The sequence below is a fragment of the Sinocyclocheilus grahami genome, unplaced genomic scaffold, assembly GCF_001515645.1.
Source record: "Sinocyclocheilus grahami isolate Dianchi unplaced genomic scaffold, SAMN03320097.WGS_v1.1 scaffold236.1, whole genome shotgun sequence".
In the NCBI taxonomy this organism is placed as follows: domain Eukaryota; kingdom Metazoa; phylum Chordata; class Actinopteri; order Cypriniformes; family Cyprinidae; genus Sinocyclocheilus; species Sinocyclocheilus grahami.
This window is the reverse complement of record NW_015505415.1, coordinates 433,387-448,660: the sequence shown is the minus strand read 5'-3', so window position 1 is coordinate 448,660 and position 15,274 is coordinate 433,387. Positions and strand designations below refer to the sequence as shown.

Genomic DNA, 15,274 nt, shown 5'->3' with positions numbered 1-15,274 from the left:
CACTGAAGACTGGAGCAATGATGCAAAAAAATCAGCTTTGATCACAGGAATAAATTACAGTTTAACATATTCACATAGAAAACAGCTAGTTTAAAATTCAAATAATATTTCACAATATTACTGTTTTTTTCCCCCTCAAATAAATGCAGCCTTGGTGAACAGAAGAGACTTCTTTCAAAAACATTTTAAAAAACACTATAATAAGGTCCCATTAGTTAAAGCTGCAGTCCGTAACTTTTTTTGGTTAAAAATGATCCGAAATCAATATTTGAGCAAGTACATAACCAGCCAGTGTTCAAAACTATCGCCTTAGTTTAGCCCGATTCACAACGGTTAGCTTATAATAATGTTTTCTAATTTGAGTGGTAGGGTTAGGTTTTCATGGGGAATTCGAGCATGCTGCCGCGTCATTCGCACACAGCTGCAGTACCAGGTTTTCAAACAGAGATGGCGACAAAGAGGCAAAACTTACGGACTGCAGCTTTAACGTTAGTTAATTCAATATTTTTTACAGTATTTATTTATCTTTGTTAATGTTAGTGTTATTTTCATATCATTGAGCTACTATTATAGTTTTTAATCAATATTTTGAATTAGATTTATTTTTATATTTTAATTTTAAAATTTTTGTACATTTTTGTTTATTTAATTGTCTGTATAGTTTTTATTAAACTATTTAAATATTTTATTTAACTTAATTTGAATATTAAATATAAATATAATATATTTAAATATAAATCATAATAAACTAAATTAAAATGAGAAATGTTGCCTTGGCAACTAGATGAAAATAAGTTTGTTCGTTAATTATATGAAAATAAGCTTGTTCGTAAGTTTTGTTTCTTTTGATTTCAAGTTAAATCTTTTATTACTTGAAATAAAATTTTATGGTTTTAGTTTTAGTTAATTATAATAACTGACATTAGTTAATAAAAATACAACTGTTCATTGTTAATAGTTCATGTTAGCTCAGGCCAGTTAAATAATGTTAACAAATACTTTTGATTTGAATAGTTATTATTAATAAATGTTGAAATTAACGAAGATAAATGATTTACAATATTTTTATTGTTAGTTTAACTAATGCAGTTAACTAATGTTAACAAGTGGAACCTTATTGTAAAAAATCCTACTGACCTCAAAGCATTTGAGAGAAACGGCTGTTTTAGTAACAGTAGCTGAAAATCATCTTGAAGCTAGTTTCTGGATTTAGTTGCAAAGTGCAAAACAACTAATCGTTTGCAGCGGTGACTGGTGGTTTTGGTAACTAGTTGCTATGGTAACTGGTTGTTTTATGCTGCTAGCTAAAACAGACAAGTTGCTGCCCCTGGTTTCTCTGAGCCAGGACAAGAGCAGCGGGAACAACATCCCAATGATAACTGAGCTGGGTAAGAAGGGCTGACGGCGACTCGTTTCTCATCCTCTGGACTGTGTTCCTGTAGCTCTGTGGATGTTTCAGCTGTTCTTCTGTTCCTCTCTGGTGTTTTCCACTGTTGGCATGAACGATTCTGCAGCATGCTGTGAATCCCGTCTGCTTCTGTGTGGCGAGACACACGGCTAGTTCCTGTCAAACCGATCGAATCTGTCGTCTGTTCAGAAATGATCTGTCACTCCGTTGCGTGTTTCTGAGTGTCTCAGACAGGACACACAAAGGCTCAGGGTCCAAAAGGAACTTCCTGCCAAACAATCGACAACATTTCATGAAACATGATTTTTTCTGACCATGAAACTGCACTTTACATTGTTTTTATTTATTAATGTTTTTAAATAGTTTTTATTTTCGATTTTAATTTGAGTAATTTTGTTGTTTGTTTTGACGTTTTCTGGCCATAAATGATTTTTACTGAGCATGAAACTGCATTTTGCATAGTTTTTATTTTTAGATTTCAATGTAAATTTTAGTAAATCTGTTGTTTGTTTTTGTCAATTTTATTACTTTAAATATATATATATATATATATATATATATATATATATATATATATATATATATATATATATATATATATATATATATGTGTGAAAAACTTGTTGCATCTTTCCCAAAAAGACTCATGGCTGTATTAGATCAAAAGGGTGCTTCTACTAAATACTGAGCAAAGGGTCTGAATACTTAGGACCATGTGATATTTCAGTTTTTCTTTTTTAATAAATCTGCAAAAATGTCAACAATTCTGTGTTTTTCTGTCAATATGGGGTGCTGTGTGTACATTAATGAGGAAAAAAAATTAACTTAAATGATTTTAGCAAATGGCTGCAATTTAACAAAGAGTGAAAAATTTAAGGGGGTCTGAATACTTTCCGTACCCACTGTATATATATATAATAATATATAAAAAATAATAAACATATTTTATGCTTTTGTCATGTTTTATCAGGCTGACCCATTAATACATATCATCACATCATGTTTCTGCTTAAAGGTCTGAAGAAAAACTTCATCTAGATAAACTTTAAAATTCTTATTAAAGTTCTTATTAAATTCACCTTCAGCTGCTGCACTGGCATTTATTTGCCAAAGCCCCTCGTTTGGTGCTAAAGGTGTTCATTTTTGACCCTGTGTTGTCCTGTTATTTTCTGTGAACATTCTTTATTAAGACTTCTCATTTAGTGAAACACATTCCTAACAAACCGTGTGTGTGTGTGTGTGTGTGTGTGTCTGCAGTGAACGACTCAAACGTCCAGTTTCTGGACCAGGATGACGACGACGACCCCGACACCGAGCTGTACCTCACGCAGCCGTTCGCCTGTGGGACAGCGTTTGCCGTCAGCGTGCTGGATTCATTAATGAGTGCTGTAAGTCAGCGCAAACCATAGGCGGAAATCCCAGGGGGGTCGGGGGGGAACAGGATCCCCCCTATCTGAGGGTTGTCCCCCCTAAAAATATTGTTAAAAACCACACTGTGCATTGTAAATAACAATGTTTTATACTTTAAATATAATTGTGTAAGTAGTAAAACACCACAAACGGGGCAAAAACGCATTTTAAGTTTAGAAACATTTCGAGTCTCCCCCTCCCTTTGCTTGCTTTGCTCTAAATGCCTGCTTTCCTCTTTTACATCACCTACACACACACACAAGTCCGGTGAGAGAGAACAAAGTCAATAGTTGTGGAACTCCAGTAAGTAACGTTACCTGCTTGATGGAAAGGGTTGCCAGGTTTTCATAACAAAACCCGCCCTATTGCTACTCAAAACTAGCCCAAACTATCCACGTTTCGAAGGGGTCCCCCGGTAAAAATCACGTTCTGGGGGCTAAAATGCACGTTATTGACATTAAATTTAGTTGGATTATTTGTGTCCCCTTCATGTTTATTGTCCCCCCCATCTGCCGTCCCACGTCTGTAACGCTCCTCTCCGTCTCGCTCTCTCAGACCTACTTTAATGACAATATTCTGACTCTGATCCGGACGCTGGTGACCGGCGGAGCCACGCCGGAGCTGGAGGGTCTGCTGGCAGAGGAGAATGCGCTGCGTGGAGGATACAGCACACCGCAAACGCTGGCCAATCGAGACCGCTGCCGCGTCGCACAGCTAGCGCTTTACGACGGACCCTTCGCCGATCTGGGGGTGAGACTGACATCTGCTGCTGCTTCATTTTATTCAAGTTTAACCCTCTGGTGCTGGTCAAAAATGACAATTTCAGTAAAACATACTATATTTTAGTTTGATAGTGTTTTATTTAATATTTTGTATTTTAATTTAATTTATGGTACTGAGATTATATTTATGGAATAGTTATGATCCATTTATTATATTTATTAACCATTTTTTGATCTTAGACCTGAAAATAACATTTCCGACTTAAAAAAAAAAAACCTAAAACTAACTAAACTCCAACTTAAACCTGAAAATCTTGAATGCTTTGGAGCACAGATTTAAGGATCTAAAGAAGACACTTGGGAGATTATAAAAGTGAAACTAAAAAAAAAAGTTGTAGAAGTTTTTATTGTGAAAATGTTAAATTTGATATGAAATATATATTTTCCAAAACATGTTAAAACTGTGAGAAAATCTAAGCCATAAATCTAAACAAGTTGTGTTCCAAATTTGAGGTTGATATCGCGAAAAAGCTGCTTCATTTTATTCAAGTTTAACCCTCTGGTGCTGGTCAAAAATGACAATTTTTTTTATTTCAGTAAAACATACTATATTTTAGTTTGATAGTGTTTTATTTAATATTTTGTATTTTTAGGGGAATTTATGGTACTGAGATTATATTTATGGAATAGTTATGATCCATTTATTATATTTATTAACCATTTTTTGATCTTAGACCTGAAAATAACATTTCCGACTTAAAAAAAAAACCCATAAAACTAACTAAACTCCAACTTAAACCTGAAAATCTTGAATGCTTTGGAGCACAGATTTAAGGATCTAAAGAAGACACTTGGGAGATTATAAAAGTGAAACTAAAAAAAAAAGTTGTAGAAGTTTTTATTGTGAAAATGTTAAATTTGATATGAAATATATATTTTCCAAAACATGTTAAAACTGTGAGAAAATCTAAGCCATAAATCTAAACAAGTTGTGTTCCAAATTTGAGGTTGATATCGCGAAAAAAATGAGCTTTTAGTAAGATTTTGTTTGGGCGCAGTGCAAAATGTTTCCACTAAATGTAATTTGCTTTCCGTTCTTTTTGTGTGTGTGAGAGTGCGTGTCTCTGTGTGTGTGTGTGTGTGTGTGTGTGTCTCTGTGTCTCTGTGTGTGTGTGTGTGTCTCTGTGTGTGTGTGTGTGTGTATGTGTGTGTCTGTGTGTCTTGTGTGTGTGTGAGTGCGTGCGTGCGTCTGTGTGTGTGAGAGTGTGTGTATGTGTGTGTGAGAGTGTGTGTGTGTGTTCTCATAGCAAGTGGCAAGAACTTTAACCCACCATTAACCATCTGGTTCTTTTCGGCCATTTTTTTACTGAAAAATGTTACACTTTTTTTTTTTTTACATCATTGGAATGGTATGAAACATGTTAAATTTGTTTTGCATAAATTTGCTATGTGAACACACACACACACAAAAAATCTCATAGCAAGTGGCAAGAACTTTAACCCACCATTAACCATCTGGTTCTTTTCGGCCATTTTTTTACTGAAAAATGTTACACTTTTTTTTTTTTTACATCATTGGAATGGTATGAAACATGTTAAATTTGTTTTGCATAAATTTGCTATGTGAACACACACACACACAAAAAAAAATCAACATTATTTGAAAAGGTTAAATGGTCTTGAAAAAAGTCACAATTGTACTGTTCGCAGTCAAAAATGACCACACTGGAAATGAATTTCATCTAGTGGAAAACTTTGGTACTGCGCCCAAATAAAATCTTACTGAAAGCTCATTTTTTGCAATATCAACCCCAAATTTGGAACACAACTTCTTTAGATATATGGCTTGGATTTTCTCACAGTTAACATGTTTTGGAAAACATATATGTTTAATATAAAATGTAAAAAAAATTAAATAAAACAGGACTGCCGTGATGTTTGGAGGCCTGAGATTCAAATACTAATACTGTTTGAATCTATTATATTAAATATCTTTAAATCTGTACCACCATATAATATTTAGGTTTGTTTGTGTTTCCAGGATGGGGGCGGTTATGGTGATTTATTCTGTAAAGCACTGAAGACGTACAACATGTTGTGTTTTGGAATCTACCGATTAAGAGACGCACATCTGGGAGCACCCAGCCAGTGCACCAAGCGGTGAGTGAACCAGCTTTACTAGCTGTACTAGATTAGTTTTAGCTCCTATGGGACTAAGTTTGGGGTCGGTGTGATTTTTTTCATGTTTTTGACTTTTTGCTTCTGCTCACAAAAACTGTGCGTGCGTCTGTGTGTGTGAGTGCGTGAGTGCGTGCGTCTGTGTGTGTGAGAGTGTGTGTATGTGTGTGTGAGAGTGTGTGTGTGTGTTCTCATAGCAAGTGGCAAGAACTTTAACCCACCATTAACCATCTGGTTCTTTTCAGCCATTTTTTTACTGAAAAATGTTACACTTTTTTTTTTTTTACATCATTGGAATGGTATGAAACATGTTAAATTTGTTTTGCATAAATTTGCTATGTGAACACACACACACACACAAAAAATCAACATTATTTGAAAAGGTTAAATGGTCTTGAAAAAAAAGTCACAATTGTACTGTTCGCAGTCAAAAATGACCACACTGGAAATGAATTTCATCTAGTGGAAAACCTTGGTACTGCGCCCAAATAAAATCTTACTGAAAGCTCATTTTTTGCAATATCAACCCCAAATTTGGAACACAACTTCTTTAGATATATGGCTTGGATTTTCTCACAGTTAACATGTTTTGGAAAACATATATGTTTAATATAAAATGTAAAATAAATTAAATAAAACGGGACTGCCGTGATGTTTGGAGGCCTGAGATTCAAATACTAATACTGTTTGAATCTATTATATTAAATATCTTTAAATCTGTACCACCATATAATATTTAGGTTTGTTTGTGTTTCCAGGATGGGGGCTGTTATGGTGATTTATTCTGTAAAGCACTGAAGACGTACAACATGTTGTGTTTTGGAATCTACCGATTAAGAGACGCACATCTGGGAGCACCCAGCCAGTGCACCAAGCGGTGAGTGAACCAGCTTTACTAGCTGTACTAGATTAGTTTTAGCTCCTATGGGACTAAGTTTGGGGTCGGTGTGATTTTTTTCATGTTTTTGACTTTTTGCTTCTGCTCACAAAAACTGTATGTATTTGATCAAAAGTACAGTAAAATTGTGAAATATTATTACAATTTAAAACAGCTGTTTATGTATTTGATCAAAAGTACAGTAAAATTGTGAAATATTATTACAATTTAAAACCGCTGTTTTCTATGTGAATCTGTGTTAAACTGTAATGTATTTCTGTGATGCGCAGCTGTATTTTCAGCATCATTCCTCCAGTCTTCAGTGTCACATGATCTTCAGAAATCACTATAATATGCTGATCTGCTGCTCGAGAAACATTTCTGATTATTATCAATGTTGGAAACAGTCGTGCTGCACAATATTTTTGTGGAATCCGTAATGCATTTAATTTTTAAGGATTCACAGATGAACAGAAAGTTCAAAAGAACAGCATTTATTTGAAATATAATTTTTAAAATGATGTAAAACAAACATTTAATGCATTTTTTTTTAGAATAGAGAAAAACCTGTATAATTCAGTCAATTGCAAGTATATAAAATTAATGAACAATACATTCTCAAAATATACAAAATTAATCAAATATGAAGGTCATGATGGATAAAGTGTATCTAATAACCAAAGTTTTTAGTTATTACATTAAAAAATTAAGTCAATAAAAAATATTAAATATACAGTTATCAGTATTAAAAAATAATATTACATTTTCTGATCATATAAATTGCCGTGAAAATTTAAACAAACTCGAATATTTAAAAATGTAAATACTTGAATGCTGTATTAATTTCTTTATACATGTGTGCGTGTGTGTGTGTATATATATATATATAGCAACACTAATTGAGCTTTTCAGTAGATTGTTTGTAACTTTGTTGTTTCCATGTTCATGTTAAATGAAACTATTGGCAAATATTTTCTCACAGTGGTGTGGATGTTTGTTTCTCTCGTGACAGATACGTGATCACGAACCCTCCCTACAACTTCGAGCTGGTGCCTACAGATCTGATCTTCTGCCTGATGCAATTCGACCACAACGCCGGCCAGACGCGCACCAACCTGTCCTCCCACTCCACCTTCTGAGAATAGAGAAAAACCTGTATAATTCAGTCAATTGCAGGTATATAAAATTAATGAACAATACATGCTCAAAATATACAAAATTAATCAAATATGAAGGTCACGATGGATAAAGTGTACATATTTCAGTTGACGTTTTGCATTTTTAGTTATTACATAAAAAAATTAAGTCAATAAAAAATGATCAGTATTAAAAAATCATATTACATTTTCTGATCATATAAATTGCAGTGAAAATTTAAACAAACTTGAATATTTAAAAATGTAAATACTTGAATGCTGTATTAATTTCTTTATACATGTGTGTGCGTGTGTGTGTGTATATATATATATAGCAACACTAATTGAGCTTTTCAGTAGATTGTTTGTAACTTTGTTGTTTCCATGTTCATGTTAAATGAAACTATTGGCAAATATTTTCTCACAGTGGTGTGGATGTTTGTTTCTCTCGTGACAGATACGTGATCACGAACCCTCCCTACAACTTCGAGCTGGTGCCTACAGATCTGATCTTCTGCCTGATGCAATTCGACCACAACGCCGGCCAGACGCGCACCAACCTGTCCTCCCACTCCACCTTCTGTCCCAGCAAGAAGAGCCCATCCGCGCACTCCATCCCCTCATCCGCCCGGCCGGGCCGCAGCCGGAGCCGCGACCTGCGCGACAAACAGAAGTACGTTCCTCTGTAAGCGTCTGTGGCGTTGAGCTGTGCCTGTGTGCACACGTGTGTGTGTGTGACGCCTGACGCCACGGACTCATCCTTACGCTTCGGTATCACAAACGCAAATCCCGGACTTTATTTTTTTACACGTATCGAATGTTTGCCTCGTACATCATCTTTAACATACCAGAAGTTACATCTGTATAAAGCACCGGCCAGCGTTTACACGACAAACCATGGTTTTGTTGAGGATCAGTACGTCTTACACGGGTAACACTGTGTTGGGTTAATGAATCAGTTTTACCATTTTGCACTTTAACTGCACTTTAATCCTACAGTTTGACAACAGCGACCTGACGAACGCGCGTGTGCTTCATCATCGCATCACGCCTCTGTGCTTCTACATCCTGATATTCCTGATATAACACGGCTGCTGTCTCATGTTACCCACCTACAGTGGCTCCAAACGTCTGACGGCTTGCATTTTTAGTTAATAAAAAATACATTAAATTATTACTAGTTAATACATTTACATTTAAATATTCAAATGTAAACATTAAATTAATAATGTTAACAAAAACATGCATTTTTTTGTTGTTGAAGTTTTGGATTTATGCATTTTTTTTATTGCAGTGGAAATTAATTTTTTGCAAGTGTTTAGATTCACAACTCAAATGATGTAAAACAAACATTTTGTGGATTTTAGGAAGAGAGAAAAATCTGTACAATTCAATCAATTCCAGATACATAAAATAAATAAGCACTACATAGTAAAAATATACAAAATACAAAACAAATGGAGCAACTATAAAGGACATAATGGAAAAAGTGTACATATTTTAATTGATGTTTTGCATTTTTAGTTCATAAAAAGTCAATACAAATATTATTAAATTAATAAATATTACATTTCCTGATCATATCAATTGCAGTGAAAATTTAAATAAACTTGAATTTGTGATTTTTTTTTTTAAATTGCACTTGAAATTAATTTTTTGCAACAGTTTAGATTCAGAACTCAAATGATGTAAAACGAACATTTCATGGATTTTAGGAATAGAGAAAAATACGTATAATTAATTCAATTACAAAACATAAAATAAATGCACTAGAAATATACAAAATACAAAACAAATGCACCAAATATAAAGGACATGATGGATAAAGTACTGTACATATTTGATTTATTTACATTTGCATTTTTAGTTAATCAAATATTAAAATATTACAAGTCAATAAAAATATGAAATTAATAATATTAATAAATATTACATTTTCTAATCATATAAATTTCAGTGAAAATTTAAATAAACTTGAATGTATTTTTATTCACATTTTTTACTCTGTAATTTATTTTTTAACAATTTAGATTCACAACTCAAATGATGGATGGATTCTTGAAATGGATAAAAAATCTGTATAATTCAATCAATTGTTGATACATAAATAAATGAGCAATGAATACTCAAGATATACAAAATTGAAAACAAATGCACCAAATATAAAGAGCATGATGGATAAAGTGTATGTATTTTAATTGAACAAAATCAGTTTCCGGGCAATGTCACAAAACATTTGATTAGTGAGCTTTTTTACAAAAATCGAAAATCATGACATTTTATTTAAATTTTTGCAAAAAAAAGTAAAAATGTTCAATGTTTCCGCAGACATTTGGACCCACTGTACTTACACATCTTTATATATGTGCTCATAAAGAATGTTAGTATTTTTCAAATGTTTTAATTTTCCATTCACTGCCTTCTTGAGACGACAGATGACCGAATGAGAGTTTGATCACATCAAACCCAAACTGAAGTGAAGCGAATGCAAACATCAGAAACATCCCGCTGAAGCATTATTCCTCAGTGCTCATGCTGGTTTAATGGGATGTTTGCAGCTGTCGCTCAGACGTTTCTGTGCTTCAAAAGAGTCATTTGACAAATGTTTTATCTTCCATTCAAAATACTTTCCATATTTCTAAGGCTGTTAAACTCTTTTGGACTGAACTCGATGTCCTGTTTGGTTGGTACAACTCACTTAATATATGAAAATGTTGCGATGCTGCAAGAATAAAGCTGTTTGATGAGCATTTGTAAAGAAGCAAGCAGGACGTTTGATTGCTTTCTATGTTTAATTCACGTTCGTTGCTATAGTAAGACGCTTACACCAAAGTTTTCATTCTCTAAATATCAAGTGTAAGAGATTTTTCTTATATGATTCTAATGAACTAGTGTATGCGATATCTTAAACATAATAAAAGTATTTTTTTTCTGTATTGATGTGAAGTCTTTGCTTTTAAAATACTTAGAGTATCTGCTTTTCACCTCATTTTCACTGATGATCTTTATTATTTAAATGTTTTTATTTTGATTGTATTATCATTTATAATTATTATCATTTTATAAATTGATAAATTATTTTCCAAACTTAAATACAAATGCATTTAACACATGCATATATATATATATATATAATTTTTTTTTATAAATACATTTTTAAACCTAAAGTACATCTACATATGTAAAAACTTGCATATATATTTTTTTATTTGATAATCTTTTAATTTGTTTGTATTTAGTTATTTTAATAATTTAATTAAAATTATTTTCAATTATTACATTTTTTTTTATAAATTGATAACTATTTTTTAAAACTAAGTTCAAATACATTTGCAAATAATTGCATTTTTAAAATTGTATAATTTAATTTTAGTTTGTATTTTATTATTTTAATAATTTAATGTAATTATAATTATTTAATAATTTAATGATTTTTGTAAATAAATTGATAACTAATTTTTTAAAACTTAAGTACAAATGCATTTCATTTTATTCTTTTTAAATTTGAGATTTTATTATTTTAATTGTAATGCTAAATATTTTTTGTAAATTGCTAAATTGTAATCTTATGCACAGATATAAATAAATATATACAGTGGGGCAAAAAAGTATTTAGTCAGCCACCAATTGTGCAAGTTCTCCCACTTAAAAAGATGAGAGAGGCCTGTAATCTTCATCATAGGTATACCTCAACTACAAAGCAAACACACCAACACACACACAGCCAATCAGATCAATCAGTTCAAATCCACCAGCAACATCATCCAGCCAATCAGAGAAGTGGAGGAGGAGCCTTGAGACGACGTCATCCACACACAGACTGAATCCTGGCTGGAAATCAATCATAAACAACGTCAGAGATGGAGTTCAGTGGTTCTCAACTGGTTTTGCTGCTGGAGATCAAATGGTGACCCAACACTGTTTATCATAAAGATGAAATTCTGATGGTTTCATGATTCTAGCAGCCAGTAATTTGCACAAAGCTCATTGTGGTCAATCTGATTTTTGCTGCAAGTGAACCCGTTTTGAATGTCTTGGATGTACACAAAAACATTTCCACTTCAACTTAAAGACTTAAAATCAGTTGCCTTAATCTCATATAACCTCACAAATGAAATTTAATTACAATTAGTTCAATTATTTTGATTGATGAGCCATTGCATCCCATAAAAGGAATTTATTTAGTTTGAAAACTTTTCAGAGAAATATTGTTTTATTAGAAATAGATATGTAGGTTTCATAAAGTTTTTGAGCAATCATGAGTTATAAAGCCAAAGAAATTTAAATTAAATTTATTCCAGTTGGGTTAATACTGGAAATTCTCAGATTATATGTTCTTATAAATTTCATACAATGATATATTCAGATGACTTCTAATCAATATTGAAAACAATATATTTTGCTTTATTTTTTTGGTTCATGAGTAATTTTAAATTTCAAAGAATTTTTTTTATTGATCAAAAAGGGTTAAATGCATGGTAATGTTGTTGAGCAGATCCAATATGGTTTTAGATGAAAAATATTAAGTTTTGACTTTTTTTATAAAGCAACGAATATATATATATATATATATATATATATTTTTTTTTTTATTCATCGTTGAGAGCATCACATAAAATCTGTCTATATTGGATCGTGTGCATTTCATTACCTGCATCAAGCATTGTTGTTCCTTACCGTCCATGACTTGAAAAACACATGTACAATACATTTATGGATCGTGACCAGTTGAGAACCACTGGTTTTGGAAATAAGTATCAGAATCGCTAAATAGAGCGTTATAAATATAGAAGAGATGAGCGTAGAATATACTGCACTGTAGATGACAGAAATCTCCTCTAACTGAGCTAAATATGTATGAAGAAGTTTTCCTAGACATTCGCAGGCACATCATTGGATTGACATCACTCTGCACTCACGCAACAGCATACAGTTTTCATTATCGGTGAGAAATCAGCCAAAGAGCATCAGTGTTTGATCTGGTTAAACGCCGCAGGTTGCACAGAGCGGGCGCAGGTCCTCCCTCGGTCCGGCTCGGGATTGGCGATAGAATCCGAAACCAATCCACATGCTGGACAAATTAAATCTAGAAAAAAAACTATGATTATAGCTGGATCAAATAGCAGCTTCGCCGTGTTCTCGTACCAATGATTATGCACTGTAGCAATAAATATGCTGTTTCACATGAGATTTGTCTTGATAACCGTGCATTTGATTGGGTTTTACCTCAGTAATGCATTGTGAGGTTTAATCAGCTTCATGTTAGTAAGATGAGGATGGAGGTTCAAGTTCATGGCCTGTATAATCTTCAACGTCTTTTTGCGAACAATGAAACGCATTCCACAGCTTGTGCTGATAGATTTGCTCTGCAGTGTTTCTTCAGCTCTTTGCTTTCAATCTGAGCTTTTTACTGTTAATAACCAAGCGCTGCAAATCATTTTATATGCATTTATTTGTTGCCTTGAGCTTCTGTTCACTTCTTCAGTCATTCCAGTGTTGCATATTAAACTCTGATCAGGTTAAACGTGTGCTTGATTTATATATGCGTCACATGAGCCTTAACAGAGCTGATCTGAGATCAGCAGAGCCGGACTCGAGGAAGGACCCGCAAAAGACCCGCTCCAGCGAAAAGTGGCCCTAAAATCAACAACAATAACAAAAATCATGCAACAAAGTTCAATATTTAAAGACTGGATGACTGAAAAGTGGCATGAATTTGTGCAAGGTGTTTGATTAGTATGTATAATTTTAGTGATTCACACAAGCAGACGTATTTAAATGAAAATGTCTTAAGCATTAAGTGTGAATCTTGCGGTTTAATATGCTGAATGAAGAGAGAAAGATGAACATCTTGTGTGCTGCTGGAGTATTTAACATGATATACATGGCAACGCAGATATAAATACAATATATTATAATGTACAAAAGGCTGTAATTAAAGTGTACATGGATTTTATTTTGTATTTTCACAGAATAAATATGGATGTATTAGTGTTGGTAACTGTGTAGTTATTTGACTATTTTATTCATCTACAGACAGTGTCTGTACAAACCTGGAGTGAGGAGCTACAGGTGAAATAAATGACCTGTAAATTGTGCACTGTAAAAATAAATAAATAAATATTAAGTGATATTAAAAAACATATTCAATTTCATAATAATTCAAATAAATACAAATAATTATAACAAATATCAAGTGATCAATGGAAAACTAAATTACATGTAGTAATAAATAAAATTTATACAAATAATTAAATAAAAATAAAAAAGAAGGAAAATACTTAATAAATGAAAATAAACAAATTAGTGAAATTAAATAAAAATGACAAAAAAAGATCACAGAGTTCATAACGTTTTATGCTTTAACAAGTAAAAAACAAATCTGCCAAACATATCTCAGATATTTTGATTAATTAGTCGGAAATTTTTATCATATAATACTATATGGAGGGGAAATGTTAAACTGTCATAAAAATGTCTCAATGAAAAAAATGAGAAAAAAATTTAATGAATAATATATATATATATATATATATGTACACACACATACACATTTTTAAAGAAAATTAGTAATATTTTTCATACAACAAATATTATGTATCTATCTATCTATATATATAATATATAAAATAAATTATATATAATATATATTAAAATATAAAATTGTAACAAAAATATAATTTGTTGATTTTCACATGTTCTTGACAGGTTTCAGGACAGGTTACTATTTTTCTTCATATCTGGTATGATGCCAAACAACCGGCATATTAAAAAAACAAAAAAACAACAACTATTCAGTCAAGAAAGTCAACGTACACACTCCATTAGCAGAGTTCATGTCAGAGCGTCGTACCAGACACGAGTCAATGTCACGACTGATCCCGTCCAATCAGCCGAGACACAAACAGCATCCTGCATCTCCCCAAACTCCTGCATCAGCACCACGGCAATCACTGTCTCCATGACGACAGGATGCTCTCCATCCATCAGCGGCAGCCCAGATGAGCAGATCCTTTAGCAAAAACAAACTGCTCATTACGGAGTGTCCGGCTTGATTAAGTGGCCTGCACCTCCTGTCAATACAGCCGTCATCAGTCTGAGATCTTAACAACTGCTTCATGGCCATTAGTCAAACAGACCCTGAAACCAGCGACCTCTGGGCTCCCACATCAGCCCATCTGACAAGAACGGGCAAACCTTTATTCTCCTGATAAGAGAACCATGGTTCATTTAGTGGATCTGACAGCAGCTCTGATAATGCAGGAAAACGCTAACGAAGCGCAGCAGAGAATACTGTGACCTGACGTCCATCTCAACTTCATACACCACTAATGAAGCCACATTAACACAGAACTCTGCTATTGCTCAGAGCTTTCTCTTTAATATCTAAGGAGACTTACATTAAATATTAAATAAGAAATTATCAACTTTATCTCAGCTGTTTCTTCTTAAAGGGACAGTTCCCCCAAAAATGGAATGCTGTCATTTACTCACCCTCATGTCCAAACTTTTATTACTAAAGTTATTCTTACGTTTGATTTAT

General features: G+C 32.9%; 1 protein-coding gene across 1 annotated transcript in view; it reads left to right on the top strand.

The window, feature by feature from the left end:
• LOC107597763 (calcium-activated potassium channel subunit alpha-1-like) overlaps positions 1-8,931 on the top strand; it is a 93,804-nt gene extending 84,873 nt beyond the window's left edge. Inside the window, exons 26-30 of the mRNA XM_016288943.1 lie at positions 1,305-1,388; positions 2,666-2,796; positions 3,374-3,568; positions 6,477-6,595; positions 8,189-8,931. Coding sequence (XP_016144429.1) covers positions 1,305-1,388; positions 2,666-2,796; positions 3,374-3,568; positions 6,477-6,595; positions 8,189-8,420 — 761 coding nt within the window. The 3' untranslated portion in view covers positions 8,421-8,931. The remainder of the gene's footprint in view (positions 1-1,304; positions 1,389-2,665; positions 2,797-3,373; positions 3,569-6,476; positions 6,596-8,188) is intronic.
• Positions 8,932-15,274: the final 6,343 nt, after the last annotated feature.